We start from the raw sequence: 14,221 nt of genomic DNA on the forward strand, positions 1-14,221 counted from the left end.
AGCAGCAGCTGCGCTGTCTGGAGCGGGGAGGTGGGGGTGAAGAGGCTGTCCTCACGGTGGGTGAGACTGATAGAATGTATACAACTCTATCACAAATGACAGCTTACTCTACCTGATTGTCCTTCATGCTACCCAGGATGCACTGCAGTGTCCCCAGCTCATCGCGGGCCTTGGAGGAAAGCTGGCTCCATCTCTGCAGCTCTGCGGGGTCGGAGGCCTGCTGCGTTTGCTCAATTTCTATACACAGGCCCTGAGGTGAAAGCAAGTTCAGACTTAAAATGACATGCCTAGGTTTTGTGTGTGTGTGTGTGTGTGTGTATAATTACCAAACAACTATGGAAACTATAATTGCCAGGAACGGAATTTGATATAAAAGAAAAAAATAATTCCCTGAAAATGTAAGCATAACAATATTCAGCAGTCTCCTCTTATTAGAGGGCAAATGCTCTCTCCTTGACAGACACAGGCTTTATTGTCATGGTTATTTTATTTTTAAAAATGAGGAGTATATTTATATTGGCCTCATATCAGAAAGCTTTTACAAATATGTTTCCCTTCATTTTCTCAACAAGGTGATTAAAATCATAGACTATATTAAGGCGATGACATTCCAGCTCTCAAAATCCTAACCAAAAGATGATCTTAGCTGCCCCCTGGTGGCTGGTTGCAATATAGGTCATAAACAAAGCTTCCTCCGTGTTTTTGTGATTTAGAAAAATGGTTTCTGATGTTTCAGCTACTTGCTATCGTGCTGTGCTCATGTGTGCTATACGCTATAAAAAAACGGCAAACTTGAAAGATGATGACTGACACCCACAGTGTTTCTGCGTAGCCTAATTTTATGTCGCTTTAGGACACAGTAGTTTCTCGCACATGTTTGAAAATGGAGTGTAAAGGCACTGGTATACTACCGCGCACATGCCGTGTCAGGGAGTATCTGTAGTACACCACTTCACCATCAGGTGGCGGTACAAGTCTGGACGCGAGGAATAGGACGCATTCCAACCAAAGAAGAAGAAGAGAGCGCTGCTACAGCTCCCTCAGACATGTCTGGTTCGAGCAGCTCACAGCTGAAAAGTCCGCCGGGCAGGGAAGTCAGGGTGTCGGCCGGTTCAAGGGTCGCCAGGTCAAAAAAATGTACTCTACACACTGTTATGTTATGTTTACATGTTTGGTACCAATAATTGGTATTATCGTATATATGACTATCACTGGACTGTATGTTGTGGTTGTCAGGCAGACAGACCGGTCCAGCAGCTCCACACTAAGCGGCTCCTCGCATGGGACAGCTGCCCAGAATGTGCCAAGTCCCCCCAGCTCACCCCCCGCCCCTCCGTCCCCTCCTTACAGACACCATGCCCCTATCTGCCCCGATAACAAGAGAATGGACTAGGCCGCATTCCAACAATGATAGAAGAGGGAAGAGAAACGCACACATACACTAAGTAACAATCGTAAAAAAACACAAGAGCACAAATACAGAATCTCAGGACGACATACCAAAACACACAAAAACACCCTTTTCCTTGTACGCAGAGGTCTGTTACAGTGTGGAGGGAAGGGACTGTGTTAATAAAGGGCTCATTGTGTGCCAGAGAAAAATGCTACTCTGATATACATACAAGTCCAGACACAAACAAAGTCCCTGTTCACAATGAAATCTTGTTAGCTCAGAGGACAGAGGCCACATGTTTTTAGAAATCAGATACACTCTGTGGCGGTGGTAGTAGTAGTAAAAAGGTAATAAAAAACAGCAACTTCAATACGTTTGTTTTTCACTCTCAAAGAAATGGAAGGTTTTACTTTTTTCTTTCATAAATAAATCACATTTTCTTATATAAACACAAATGTAATTGGAAGTATGGCACATTAAAAAGAACACTAAATACTGTTTGGTTTTAGCCCGAGAAGCAGGTCAGGGTGAACCGTGTGTCAGCCATTTTTCATTACAACAAAGGCATTTGAATGTAAGGCACTCAAATTCAAAGTATCATCTTTCCGACAGCAAGTGAAGGCAGCATAAAGTTGTCAATTATCAGGACTGTGAGGCTTCTCACCTGTGCTCGCTCCACCGCCCTCTCAGTGGTCGGCGTGTCGATGATTCCTTCTCTCAGAGTGACCAGTCTCGCCTCTAGTCCCTCCACTGGACACGGTGCCATCTGTTTGGCCTCAGCTGCAGCCAAAGCTGAAAAGTGACAGGATTATTCATATAAAATGGGCGAGAAAGGAAAGAATATTAACTTACTGTAAAGTCTTGATCATTGACTTCCACAAGAGGGCAGTAATCTGATTTGGGATTTCCCTCTCTGTGTTTTTCATGTTGCAGGAGACTTTTTTCTTTAAGTTCAATTGCGCTCACCTGATCTACTAATGCCTGTCATTCATGCCGACATTATTAAGCTATGAATGAACAGCTATTTACCCATTCTAAAAAGATTAAGTGAATAACTCACTTAAGCAACTACTTCAACTTAATTTATACAGCGGTCAACATTTCCGTTCGTCCCTGCTGCTCTCTTCAATTGTCTCCCTCCCTCCACTTCAGTGTTTTAATTGCCAGGTGATTTAATGCTTACATAATCCAGCTGTGTTTATATACACAAAGAGCATGGAGATGGAGCATGACTGGGGGAGGGTGGAGAGAGAAATAAATAGAGGCTCTGACAAGTGACAAACTGCGCTCAAGCCGAAACAAAATGGTTTTCTTTGGCTCTAGTCCAAATCGTAAAAAACCCAAGGGGGCACTGCAAAAGACACACACACACACACACACACACCTATGGTAGTGAAACCTCCCTGTACTGAATGACTTTTGGCCCAGAGCTGTGTACGTAAATTCCACGAGGTAGAACGGTGACCGATTCTCGAAAGCTGCTCCTGCTCCAAGTCACGTCCTCCTCAGGTGCAGATGGAGCTGGCACCGAGTCGTGATCTCGCACACAATCTCTTGCCTACATTCACGCGTCTGTGCACTTTTGAAGGGCCATATACGGGCATTCCTCTTTTAACTTGTGGCTGGCCAAGGTTTCATATAAAAGCCAACGTCAAATTTTACACGGCCACGCCGACGTGGGCCATCACTCCTTCAGTCGCCCAATAAACCTGAAAGCTTTGAGCCGAGAGCAAGGGGAAAGAAATGGATCTTCGTCTTAAAGGAGGCTTAAATCTCTAACCCTGCCTCAAGACATGAGGTCTCATGAAAAGCATATAGGACTGTTAATACCAACAACGCTCAGTTTCCTCTGCAGTCATCTAACATTTAGTTTTAGTTCAGCAGAAGCACCTTTGTTGACTTCTTGTTCTTTGCTCTGCAGCTGCTGCAGCGTGGAAGCATAATGTGCAGAAACCACCACCATGTTGTCTTTCAGAGCGGGGACGGCTCCCAGCAACGCTGCCTCTGCAGAGAGCTGCTCCACTCTCGGGCTTAGTGCGGTGACCTGGACGAGTCGGGACTGAGAGGGGAAAAACACAGGAGAAGAAGAAGAAGAGGGAGAGTTCACCCGTGCGCTTGTAATGAGGGGTTATCATCATTTGTCATGTCTCATTATAGATAATTGAGAAAAGATCGTTTTTAACTTTGCAATCAGACAAAAAGGGGAAATTGACTGGAGATTAGGTCCTTCCATTGACTTCTGCTAAATATGAATAATGATGTTTAACAAATTCAAAGCAGCAGAAGCTACAGTTACAGTCTCTGTGATTAGTGTTTTTCTTGGACATTTCATTGCATTATTTTTGATACAGTATGATGAGGTGAGGTGGGAAATCATCGTGCTTGTTTGTTGTTTTTCGTCTTATTCAAGCTTTTCCTATCATTTTGTGTGCAGCAATGAGAGAAAGTGTACAGGTTAGTGGATAGAGTCAGTGCTTTACACTGAAAGGCTTACTCTCCCACTTCAAAGTGAACTACATTTCAAAAATCCAGCATTTTAAGGAGCTTTTACTGTCTTATCTTCATCCCAATTGTATCCTCTTGTTGTTCTTTTTCTTTCTTTTTTTTACTTCATGGACTCGTTGCTGTGAAATGTTGCAGTTTAACCAAATACCTGCAAGTGCATGAGCTGATCTAAGAGGATTGATGAAGGGCTTATAGGTGAAAATCGTGGATTTAAGTCACACAGAGGAGATCAAGTTGACCGTGTGCCGAGGCGATGATTTCTACCCAGGGTGGAGTAGTAACAGTTTACATGCCAACAGGATTATGTGATCAGATGGTGAAAAAAAATAACTATTAAGAGCCCAGATTATGTTTCTAGAGAAAAAGAAAAAGTGGCTGCATCATTTTCTTAGCCCTGAAGCGTAATACGGCTGACTTTTCTGTGCAATCTGACCCCTAACTTCTCTTACCTGACATTCTCCACTCCGCTTTCTCAGCTCGCCTTCGTCGCACTTCTCCACAGCCGGGCCCGAGTCCAGCCACCGGTCCTGCTCCTCTAAGACCAGGTCCAGGTCTGTGAGCTCCGTGGACGCTGCTCCGACTCGGGTCTGAGTTTCCACTCGCTCGCGGGCTGCACCCAGCTCCCTCGCGCAAACTTCCCACTCAGTCTGAATCTGGCCCATGTCTGCCCTCACCGAGTCCATACACATGCCCTCTGCACGGAGACACAAGAGCAGAACCTCACAGTACACGTTTAACTAATTAAAGTTGCACATCATGTAGGTGGAATGTGTTACGACATGAGGAGACAAGGACCCAAGAGAGGATTAAAACAATAGTGGATTAAAAACATCTGAATACAGACACCAGGGATGAGAAAACAGTATGAAGTCATAGAATGTTTAACAAATAAAGTCTGTGGTGCTGCCCCACTGCCCTTCACTGCCCTCCACTGCCTCCAGAACAGTGTAAACTCCTAAAAAGAACTTTTCGCAGAGCAATTATATGCACTCAGCAGCCCTGCAGGCCACCAGATTTTTACTACTCCTCAGCTCATAACTGAAACTGTCGAAATGTACACTTGTAAACACACACCAAATAACAAGCAGCTGTGGAGATGTACTAAAATCTTACAAAATGAACACAATATAATCTTTAACTTTATATAACGGACATTCATACCTCTCTCCAACTGGTCCATCAAGTCTCTTCCCTCTTGAATTACTTGAATGACCGTGGCTTCCTTTGCCGTGATGTCCGACTCTAAGCCCTTTATTTTTTTGCAACACAAATTAAATGCAAGGGAGTTAAAGACTTAAAAAGTTAAAAACAGTTTTAAAGCTGCACCTTCAACAGGTTTACCTTTAATTTCTCCTCAAGGTCTGGTTTATCAGATGCCATCTCTGGGTGTGTGGAGGCCAACGTCTGAGTGGACGTCTTCCATGTTTTAATCCAGCTCAGGAGGTCAGAGAGCTTATGTTCAAACCTGCGAGAACAAAAAACACAATCTGTGCATTGGTGTGCGTGTATTTGCATGTATTTTACTCATTACTCTGTCCTTGTGTGTCCCCGTTCATACATTCGTTTAACTTCTGCATCCGTCTCCACCAGTCGCTTCTTCGGTGGAGCAGGCGGTGCCAACTCCTGGTCAGCGACCGAAGTAGCCGCCGCCGCCGCCGCTACAGCAACCGAATCCACGACAACTTCTTCTTCCACCTGATTCATCCCCGCATCTGTCACAGCCTCCATTACCTGAGGAAAACAGGACTCCCATAAGACTTTAAAGCAGAGAGAGAGATATTCTCTTAAACATTTTGTTTTTATTGTCCAGGGGGACACACACACACACCTGGAAGGAACAATCCTCCAGCTTCTGAACCAGGTTGTCCCATCGATGTGCCAGATCTTCTGTGTCCGCCTCGATCTTGGCTGCGGCCTCGGGGCTCCGCAGTAATGACACCACATCCTGTCCTGCATCAGACAGCTGGTCCAGAGTTCTCCTCTTATTTTCCATGTCTTCCTTTAAATTCTGGAGGGATAGAGATATTTATTTGTTGTAGCTGGTATTACTGTATTATGTATAAAAATATTTTTTTGTGTTTTATACATCTTTTTATTAGTGTTTTCCTTCACATACAACAATAATCGACATATACGGTGTAGAAAAAGGTAAGTCTTAGATGGTATATGTTGAAAACCTAAACAGCTTCTATGCATGAACTATTCCCTTAAAATGTATTTTAAAGAATCTGTTGACACATTCAATAAGCTAAAAATTACATTATACCTCAAAGTTAATGTTACAAATGCAACAGAGCAAACACACAGAACTGGCACTTACTGCTAAGAGGCGCACATTAGTATTCATTTCACTTGGGTCCTTAAAGTTGCTGGTCTGTACTTCACTCAAAGCCTCCTCTTTTTCTGCCAACCACGCTCTAAACAAACTCTGCAGAAGTGGTGGGAAAAAAAACATCATTAACGTAAATGACTTAGTAAACATTACAAAACAGCCTCCTTGTGCCTGTTCTTATTTGTACCTGGTCTGACTGAAGCTGTTGCCAGACCAAAAAAACTTCCTGCAGCTTGTGCCACCGCTCCTCCGTCCACCGGCACACGGCTGCCCAGCGCTCGCCCAGCGACTGAAGGTGAGATAAAGGCAAACATTAATACAGACACCAAAGGTCACACAGACTCTGACAAAAGATTTTATTCCAACAAATCCACTGCACACTTACTTGTAGTTGCTCCTCCAGGGCAGCGGTGGCGCTCTCACTGCTGTTCTCGTCCACCACGACCACCATGTGCGTCAGAGAGTTGACCTTTACCTGCTCTGCCTCCAGGTCGTTCTGGAGCTCCTGAACAGATTTAGCGCAGGTCAAATATTAGCCACGAACGGAGCGGACGTGAATTACTCAGCTCCGCAGTGACACCATGGAAACGGCACATTACTCATTAAACTACTGACCAGTTTAAGACCATGAGAGTCATGAGTCCGTTCTGAGGAAAGAGTGGCTAAATAAATACTGTCATTTATCCAAAATTAACAGATGGATAAACATTTTTTTTTATCAAGACAAAGTGTTTTAATGGGAAGTGTTTTACTTTGTGCTGCTCTATCTGCTCTTTGTAGAGCTCCAGGTCCGCAACTGCCGGTTCTGTCTCAATCTTTCTGATTCGCTCTTCGGTGTGCGTCAGCCAATCGGAAAGCTGCTGCAACTGCTGCTGCTGCAGCTCCATCAGGACTTCGTGGAGTCTGGAGATGGACGGGCAAAGAGACGGTGAGGCAAATGTGTCGCAGGAGGAAAAGAAAATGTAAAACTTCATAAATAAACAGTCCTAACATGAAATATCAGCTGCCCGACAGTGACGCAAACGCGGACCAGAACGTAAACATTTTTATCAGGGTCGACAAATGCTCTAGAAATCATCAGTACCTCAGGATGAATACATCAGACGTGTTAGGCCTTGGAAGGCTTATCAAGTGTCAATTTCCCTGAGCTTGCAGCCTTGCTCATTATTCACAAGAAGACTCATAATCATGTATGGTCAAAAAAAAACTTGTAACTGTATTCCACTTATAACAGCATAACAGCAAAGGTTTTTCAACACCACCACAGAACTGACGTAGATATTCATGCATGCGTGTGTGTGTGTAGCTGTGCAGCTGTGTAGCTACCTGGCCTGGCGGTCCATGCTGTCCACTCGCAGGCTCTCCCAGCGGGAGTTGAGGAGGGTCATCTGTTCCCGAATTTCATCCTCTTCCTCCTCCGTCAGGCTCCCCTGGGCGATCAGCTGGTTCCCGGCTTGCAGCACATTCCCCACGCTGCTCTGATGTGCTGTCAGCTCCATCATGAAGGACTTAGAAGGGAAAACAATTCAATGGTTATGATGTGTGTAGTGCAAGGTGTCCTAGATGTCAGTAAGGTCTTTTCCGTAAATTTGTTTCAAATTATGAATAACAGAGTTTATTTACATGGATGGTATCGTTTTTTTCTATCACTGTTAGACTGTACAGTCCGTTATAAAGCTGTGGTGTGCAAGTTTTAAATACACAAAATGTCTCTTATGTTCAAACCATTATTAAATCAGCTCACACAATGCTGATCATCAGCACCACAAGATTTATCTCTGTATTTCTCAGTAGCGGCATGTTTGGACCCGTTAACGTCCATCTTGCTTTACTCCCGCAATGCTGAGCAAAGCAAGAAGGATGTAAACAGGTTGGAACACAAAGAATTTAATTCTACTGTTCAAAAAAAGATGGTTGTTCAGCAGTTTGATGGGATAACGCTACTTGTCCTCACCCACCTCTGCAGTGCCACTGCATACACACAAACACTCCCTCCGGCACGACTGATAGTATTACATGACAGAGCAACTTTAAACAACTTTAAACTGAAAAGAGTTGCCAATTCCAGCACAAAAACTTATCCTGAGTCAGTCTAACTCTCTGGCACACATTGCATATATAATCCCTGGCTCCATGTTGGCACTTGGCACCTCAATACCAACATCTGGATATCCTTCTCTCCACAACCTCCACCTTCACTCGTTATATAACACGCTGCAGAAGTGAGCACTAATTGACTATCTATAAGATTCCTTGCTAATGAATGAAAACATGAAAACTGTGACATGGTTTCAGGAGAGCTGCAATCTACTGGACCTTGTGTCAAGCAATTTTGGGCCAAAGAATTGAGCTACTGTCTGAGACTTCTCTGGATGAGTAAGCATTTTTGATTGCACCTCTGAGTCGAAAGCTTTACCGTAGTAAGTATGTGAACAAGTGAGCTGAAACAAACCGGACAGCTTTTTTTTTCTTTTTTAAACCTCTTGAAAAAGCCTGACTGTTAAAGAGGATTTGATTCATGCTGTTCTCCGTCTCACTACACACTTTTTCAGGTTTGACCTGAATTCCAGACATTATGCTTCGCGACTATTCACATTGCAGACAAGGGAAATCCTGCCAAAGCCCCCTTTTTACACACACATGCACAGACACAGACCCTGCAACTACGCCCTCTCAAGCAGGCGAGTGAGTTCTGGGCACGGGCACCGTGGGGTGCTGCACGCCACCGTTTTAAGCCAAATTCCTGGCATTCCCGACATGTACGGAGCATGTACTGTTGGTTGTGGGAGGCCGTTTTTCTGTGGCATGCCATCATCAGCCTCAAACATGAAAAGTGACAGTTGTAACACACACAAAATAACTGCAGTATGTGAGTCAGAAAAATAACACATCATTAAAAAACTACCAACTACTGAGAAAGCACCACACAATTCATCATTGTGTCCACAAACATCACCATGAGGAAAAATAGCACCATTGTTCGTCGCTTTGTAAACGTGAACATTTTACAGTCGGAAAGATTGAGCCAACTTAGATGCCATTATTTACGACTGCGCTGACTTTTCCTCATTCATGCTGAAATGTCTGCATGACCTCCTTTTACCTCGTGTGTGTGAAACTGCTCTTTCACTTCCTCCACATCGTCCGACACCTCGTCCTGAATGTGCAGGGCATCCTCAGCTGACAGCAGCCAAGTCAGAACTTCCTCCAGTGTGGTCTGGTAGCTGTCCAGGTCCACCTCCAACAAGCTGACTTCCATCTCTCCCTCCATCTCCGTCAGGGTGCTGGGGGTCTCGGGACGCGGGCTGCTGCCTGCTTCCTCCATCTGAACAGTCTGAAGGAACAGGTTGGCCAAATTATTTTCACAACTTACTTACAAAGTATTGCAAAAAGAAAATTGAACATTTAAAGATGGCAGAAGGATGCAGCATTGAATTTTCATCATGCACACGTACATTGTCTATACAATTGTGACAGCCATGGTAAAATCAGGAACAATTCTCCTGAGGGACATTTTGAGTTATTTACAGATTCAGAAAGTGTGATCGACGTCTAACACATGGAAATCTGGAAACATTTGAAGAAAATGTGGCCATTTGAATCTAGGCACTCCTCAAACTGCTTTGAGGAATAATCTTAGCCTCAAAGATTTACACCTTCTGGGAGCCAAGAGACCGAATCATCACATTTACGTAGCCCTGGAGCTATAACAATGTAGCCACATAATGTTCTGAAACGCACAGTGGATTATAAAAAGACAGTGTTTAGCATGAAAATACACGTTTTAATCCCTGTATATGACTTCAAATGAACACTAATATAACATAGATTGACGACGTTAATGAAAACTCACCCTATAAGAAGATAGAAGGTTAATAAGAGTGTGCTGGCGTCATGTCAACATCTCAGAAGTAACTACTGTGTCTGTTCACCTCAAGGTGTCCAGTTGTTTGCAACGATGAAGTCAAACTCGAAATGCTAACACGTTAGCTTAAAGTCCGCTAGCTTAAATGCTACCACGTTAGCATAAAGTCCGCTAGCTTAAATGCTACCACATCAGCATAAAGTCCGCTAGCTTAAATGCTACCACGTTAGCATAAAGTCCGCTAGCTTAAATGCTACCACGTTAGCATAAAGTCCGCTCTGCGTATAGCAGAAGTGATATCTTAAGAAGTTAGTTCTTCTGCGTTTAAGACCACAACAGTGTGATTTGAAGCATGTAGTGGCTTCTTCGAAACTTCAACTTGCATAATTTTGAAAAAAAAAAAAGTCTTTGTTTACTCAGTCTGCGCAGGGCCGACTTGTTGCTACTTTAGCCGCAAGTTTTTAAAATAGAACCAGACGAGAGGCCTGTGCTGCTCTGTAGCATGCAGGGTGACCTGCCCTGCACAGTTAAGACAGAAAAAATAACAACTACAGGCTTATTATGGGATGCTGGGAGGTGCCCCCGGCATGCTGGGCAGGTCAATCCTCATTCTAGGAATAGCAGTGAGTCTGAAACACACAGTGGTATTGTGGGACAGGCACAAGTCACTTTAAACACAATCTCAGATTTGACTCCCATAAATACAGTGTTGAAAGAGCCACATGGACGTGCGATGAGCATGTCCTGCACCGAGATATTCCATGTTTCCATTTGGTAAAGGGAAATGTAAAAAAAAAAGAAAAGAAAGTTTGACAGAACTCAACTAATCTGTCTGGAGCTGAAAAGAAGAGGAGATCCAAATCTCTGCTGTTGCCAAGCCAAAGATGACAGAAATGCTAATGGACGTGTGGAGCGAACAGAACAGAGCACACTCAAACAGACCTTTGTTTACCAGCCTGAAATGACAGAGCTTTAATGTCCGTGCGGCAAACTCAGGCAAAAAGGTCACCTGCTGGAAATATGCAATGACCTTTTTGGATATTTTGGGACAAGTCAGAAAAGTGTTCCAAATCTCCATGTTGGACTATTGTAGGCTGGTACAGAGAGGGAGGGAACTGCAGCCTTGGTCTATTTATTGACTAGAATGGCTATAAAATAGTTGTGGTCTGGCTCAACAAAACCTTTTATTATCACCAGATGATTTGCTCAACTCAAACCCCTGCATTCATCACTTTTGCAGCTGTGATTCTGAGAGCATGTGATATATTACCACGCACACGCCAGTGCACTCATCATCTGTCATATTCCAACTGGGGGAGATGGTCATACAAGAACATTTTCATCACATCTCCAAACAAAGTCATAATTAATATCAAAGCAAAAAGAAATATACCACCAATATAATATCATGGACTTTATCGAAAGCTTAATTTTGGAGGAATCGAGCACAGGCATCAGAAACAAAGAACCTTTATTTTTCCTCCGCTCGCTCTCAGCATTAAGCATCCCTTCCTATGAGGAGAGGAAGAGTGCCAGGAAAGTAAACCTTGCGTTGAACCAATCAGAGCACTATTTAAACTAGATTTTCCAGAAACTCCTTCCATAGCGTGTGAAATGTGTGCCCGTGGACAATAAAATAACTCTGGGGAGGTGGTTTTGGGGATTTTCTAAGTTCTAACTGAAAACCTCTGAAACAAGCAGCCCCCCCCCCCGCCCGAGGATGTGTGCGACTGAAAAGAGAGAGCACAGCAACGTTGGAGGAGCAATACAGGGCATACATTGAACCTCTAATTTGACTAAGTGTGTTTATTTTATTCTGCCTTTTGAGTAACTGTGAAAAATGCTGAAAGTAAAGGATAGGAAGAGAGAGAGTCGCATGTTTGTGAAACAGCAGGGAAGTCCATATAAATCAAGTGCGTATTGAGAAGTCTCACAGCAAACCTGCTCACCCACCAGCACATGGACGCTGGTGTTCGTTGCAGTAATAACCTGCTTTGTCAAACCCTTTTGCACTGCACACACACACAGACACACACACACACACACAACCAATTCATCCACACATTTCCTTCCCATCTCTTTTCAGCTCAGTGTTTCCAGCAGCATCCAGTTCACTCTGTTCACTCTAATGTCAGAGTGGTGAGTCATGGCTCTGTTCCCGGTTCGCCTGCTGTTTTTCATGAGCGGTGCCGGAGAGCATGAAGGAGGTGGCTTTTTTCAGAATGGGGGGGGGGGGGGTGGGAGGGTGATTCATTCTATCTGGCAAACGCGCGCACACAGTGTGACACTGTGCGATATTTCTCATGCTTGTACAGTAACATAACAGCGATTTATTGCCTTCCCCAAACCAAGTGCTATCAGAAACACAGCCTGGAACAGCTTAAGGTTGAACTTTTGCAACGACAGCTTTTCAAGTGTCAGCTTTTCAATGAGCCGCAGTGTTTACCAGGATTATTTTGCAACAAAATTATTGTTCTTAAATCACAAGTTGCTTACCATTTGATGCTCAGTACCAGGTGTAATTTTAATCTGCATTCCCTCGGCAAGTCAGCAAAACACAAAAACCAGCAATAATAACATTGACACGCGGAATATAAATCATTCTCGCAAAGTTTGAGTACTGTTTCCTATAGGATTCCTTGCTTATGAATACAACAATTTTTTTCGAGTTTTCGAGTTTTGTCGTCTATGATTGATATTGAGTCTGGACTTTGCTCAGTGGCTGCCCACTGCTCCTAGTTCTAGGAAGGTTCCTCGTAAAGCAACTTTTATGTAGGGGTGGGAGATAAGAGCTTGTGAATTCTATCACAAATTTTAAAATAAAAGTCTTTCTTTGGTTATGGAAGATGTACTTCACAATAAAGGTACTTCTGATGCAAAATAAATAACATGTACAGAGTTTGTCCCGAAGGGGATTAATAAAGTTACCTTAACCATAAATATCCAAATTTGAATTAATAGAATATGAGTAAATTGAGAGAATCATATGTATTTTTGAATATGAAGTTTTTAAATGTAAAATCATTTAAGTCAGTAATAACCTTTCTGGATTTGATTTGCACATGAAAGAACACCTTGAACCTTACTGTATCACCACATTTCATATCACACATGGAAATAACTGTATTTTTTTTATACCTGAGCTGAGCTGAGGCCTGGACTTGAGCCCACGGGCTCTGCTTTGAATTTGCGTGGCAGGGTCTCCACCTCCCTGATAGCCTCCATGCTCACATCTTTGGGCAGCACCGCAAACAGCGACGTCACGTACATGATGATAGATTTCTTATCTGGTAGCTGCACCGCCACGTCTGAGAGATTTGATGGTGGGGAGATGGATGCAAGGCAGGTGGGGGGAAAAAAAGATCAGAGATTTCAAATTAAATTCAGCATGAGATGCAGAGGACGAGGAGAGAGAGAGGGAGGCAAGGGGAGATGAGGTGAGGAGAAAGGCAGCAGGGGAGGACGGATAGAGACAGCAGTTAAGAGGGGGAATTATATGAGGAACGTAATAGGCAAGTTGTTCTGCTTTGACATGGGTCAGGTGCGACTGCCCCTCGGTCATGACACAAGAAAAACTCCCGACTTTAGACGGCTTAAGTACATACATAATGAAAAACTACATGTGCTACATAAACTACACAAACATTCAAATACTAATCCTCGGCCAACAACAACCTCAAGCCACTTACTCCACTGTGAATTTATCCAAATCTTGGCAGGAGCTGAAGGTAGGCTTTGAGAGTACAGGCTAACTTTTAATAGGTGGGAGTTTAAGACATATTTAATTTAAGAATGTATTTTTTTTTTTTAGACTTCTATAAAAGGAAGCAATTGTCATTTTCCAAAAAATAAAATATCTTTGTGCATGACGTGGGAATGTGTTCAAAACTGACTCTGTACCTTCAGGATCCAGTAGCCTCTCGATGGCCAGCTGGTCTTTGGCTACAGTGAAGGCATGGTCCAGTCTTTCCACAGGGCTCAGTCTGACAACCTCATCCCAGCTGAACACGTTTGGCCTGAAAACAACAAGTCTGTTAAACACAAACTGTAACACTGAAGATTTCCTTCATAGATATCTATCTATAAAGCAAGTTGCATCTTTATGTCTGTGTGTGTGAATTTTTGA

At 43.4% G+C, this 14,221-nt stretch overlaps 1 protein-coding gene across 1 annotated transcript in view; it reads right to left on the reverse strand.

The window, feature by feature from the left end:
* The window catches only part of utrn (utrophin), a gene marked incomplete at both ends in the record, with an annotated part of 145,607 nt that overhangs the window by 115,614 nt on the left and 15,772 nt on the right, over window positions 1-14,221 (reverse strand). The window contains 16 exons of the mRNA XM_083898443.1: window positions 113-250; window positions 2,058-2,185; window positions 3,284-3,452; window positions 4,348-4,592; window positions 5,060-5,147; window positions 5,240-5,363; window positions 5,457-5,629; window positions 5,727-5,906; window positions 6,219-6,326; window positions 6,418-6,519; window positions 6,616-6,735; window positions 6,983-7,133; window positions 7,557-7,738; window positions 9,334-9,555; window positions 13,234-13,403; window positions 13,996-14,111. Of these exons, the coding sequence (XP_083754569.1) occupies window positions 113-250; window positions 2,058-2,185; window positions 3,284-3,452; window positions 4,348-4,592; window positions 5,060-5,147; window positions 5,240-5,363; window positions 5,457-5,629; window positions 5,727-5,906; window positions 6,219-6,326; window positions 6,418-6,519; window positions 6,616-6,735; window positions 6,983-7,133; window positions 7,557-7,738; window positions 9,334-9,555; window positions 13,234-13,403; window positions 13,996-14,111 (2,416 nt within the window). The remainder of the gene's footprint in view (window positions 1-112; window positions 251-2,057; window positions 2,186-3,283; window positions 3,453-4,347; window positions 4,593-5,059; window positions 5,148-5,239; window positions 5,364-5,456; window positions 5,630-5,726; window positions 5,907-6,218; window positions 6,327-6,417; window positions 6,520-6,615; window positions 6,736-6,982; window positions 7,134-7,556; window positions 7,739-9,333; window positions 9,556-13,233; window positions 13,404-13,995; window positions 14,112-14,221) is intronic.

The sequence above is a fragment of the Microchirus variegatus genome (assembly GCF_963457635.1).
Source record: "Microchirus variegatus genome assembly, chromosome: 12".
NCBI classification, from domain to species: Eukaryota; Metazoa; Chordata; class Actinopteri; order Pleuronectiformes; family Soleidae; genus Microchirus; species Microchirus variegatus.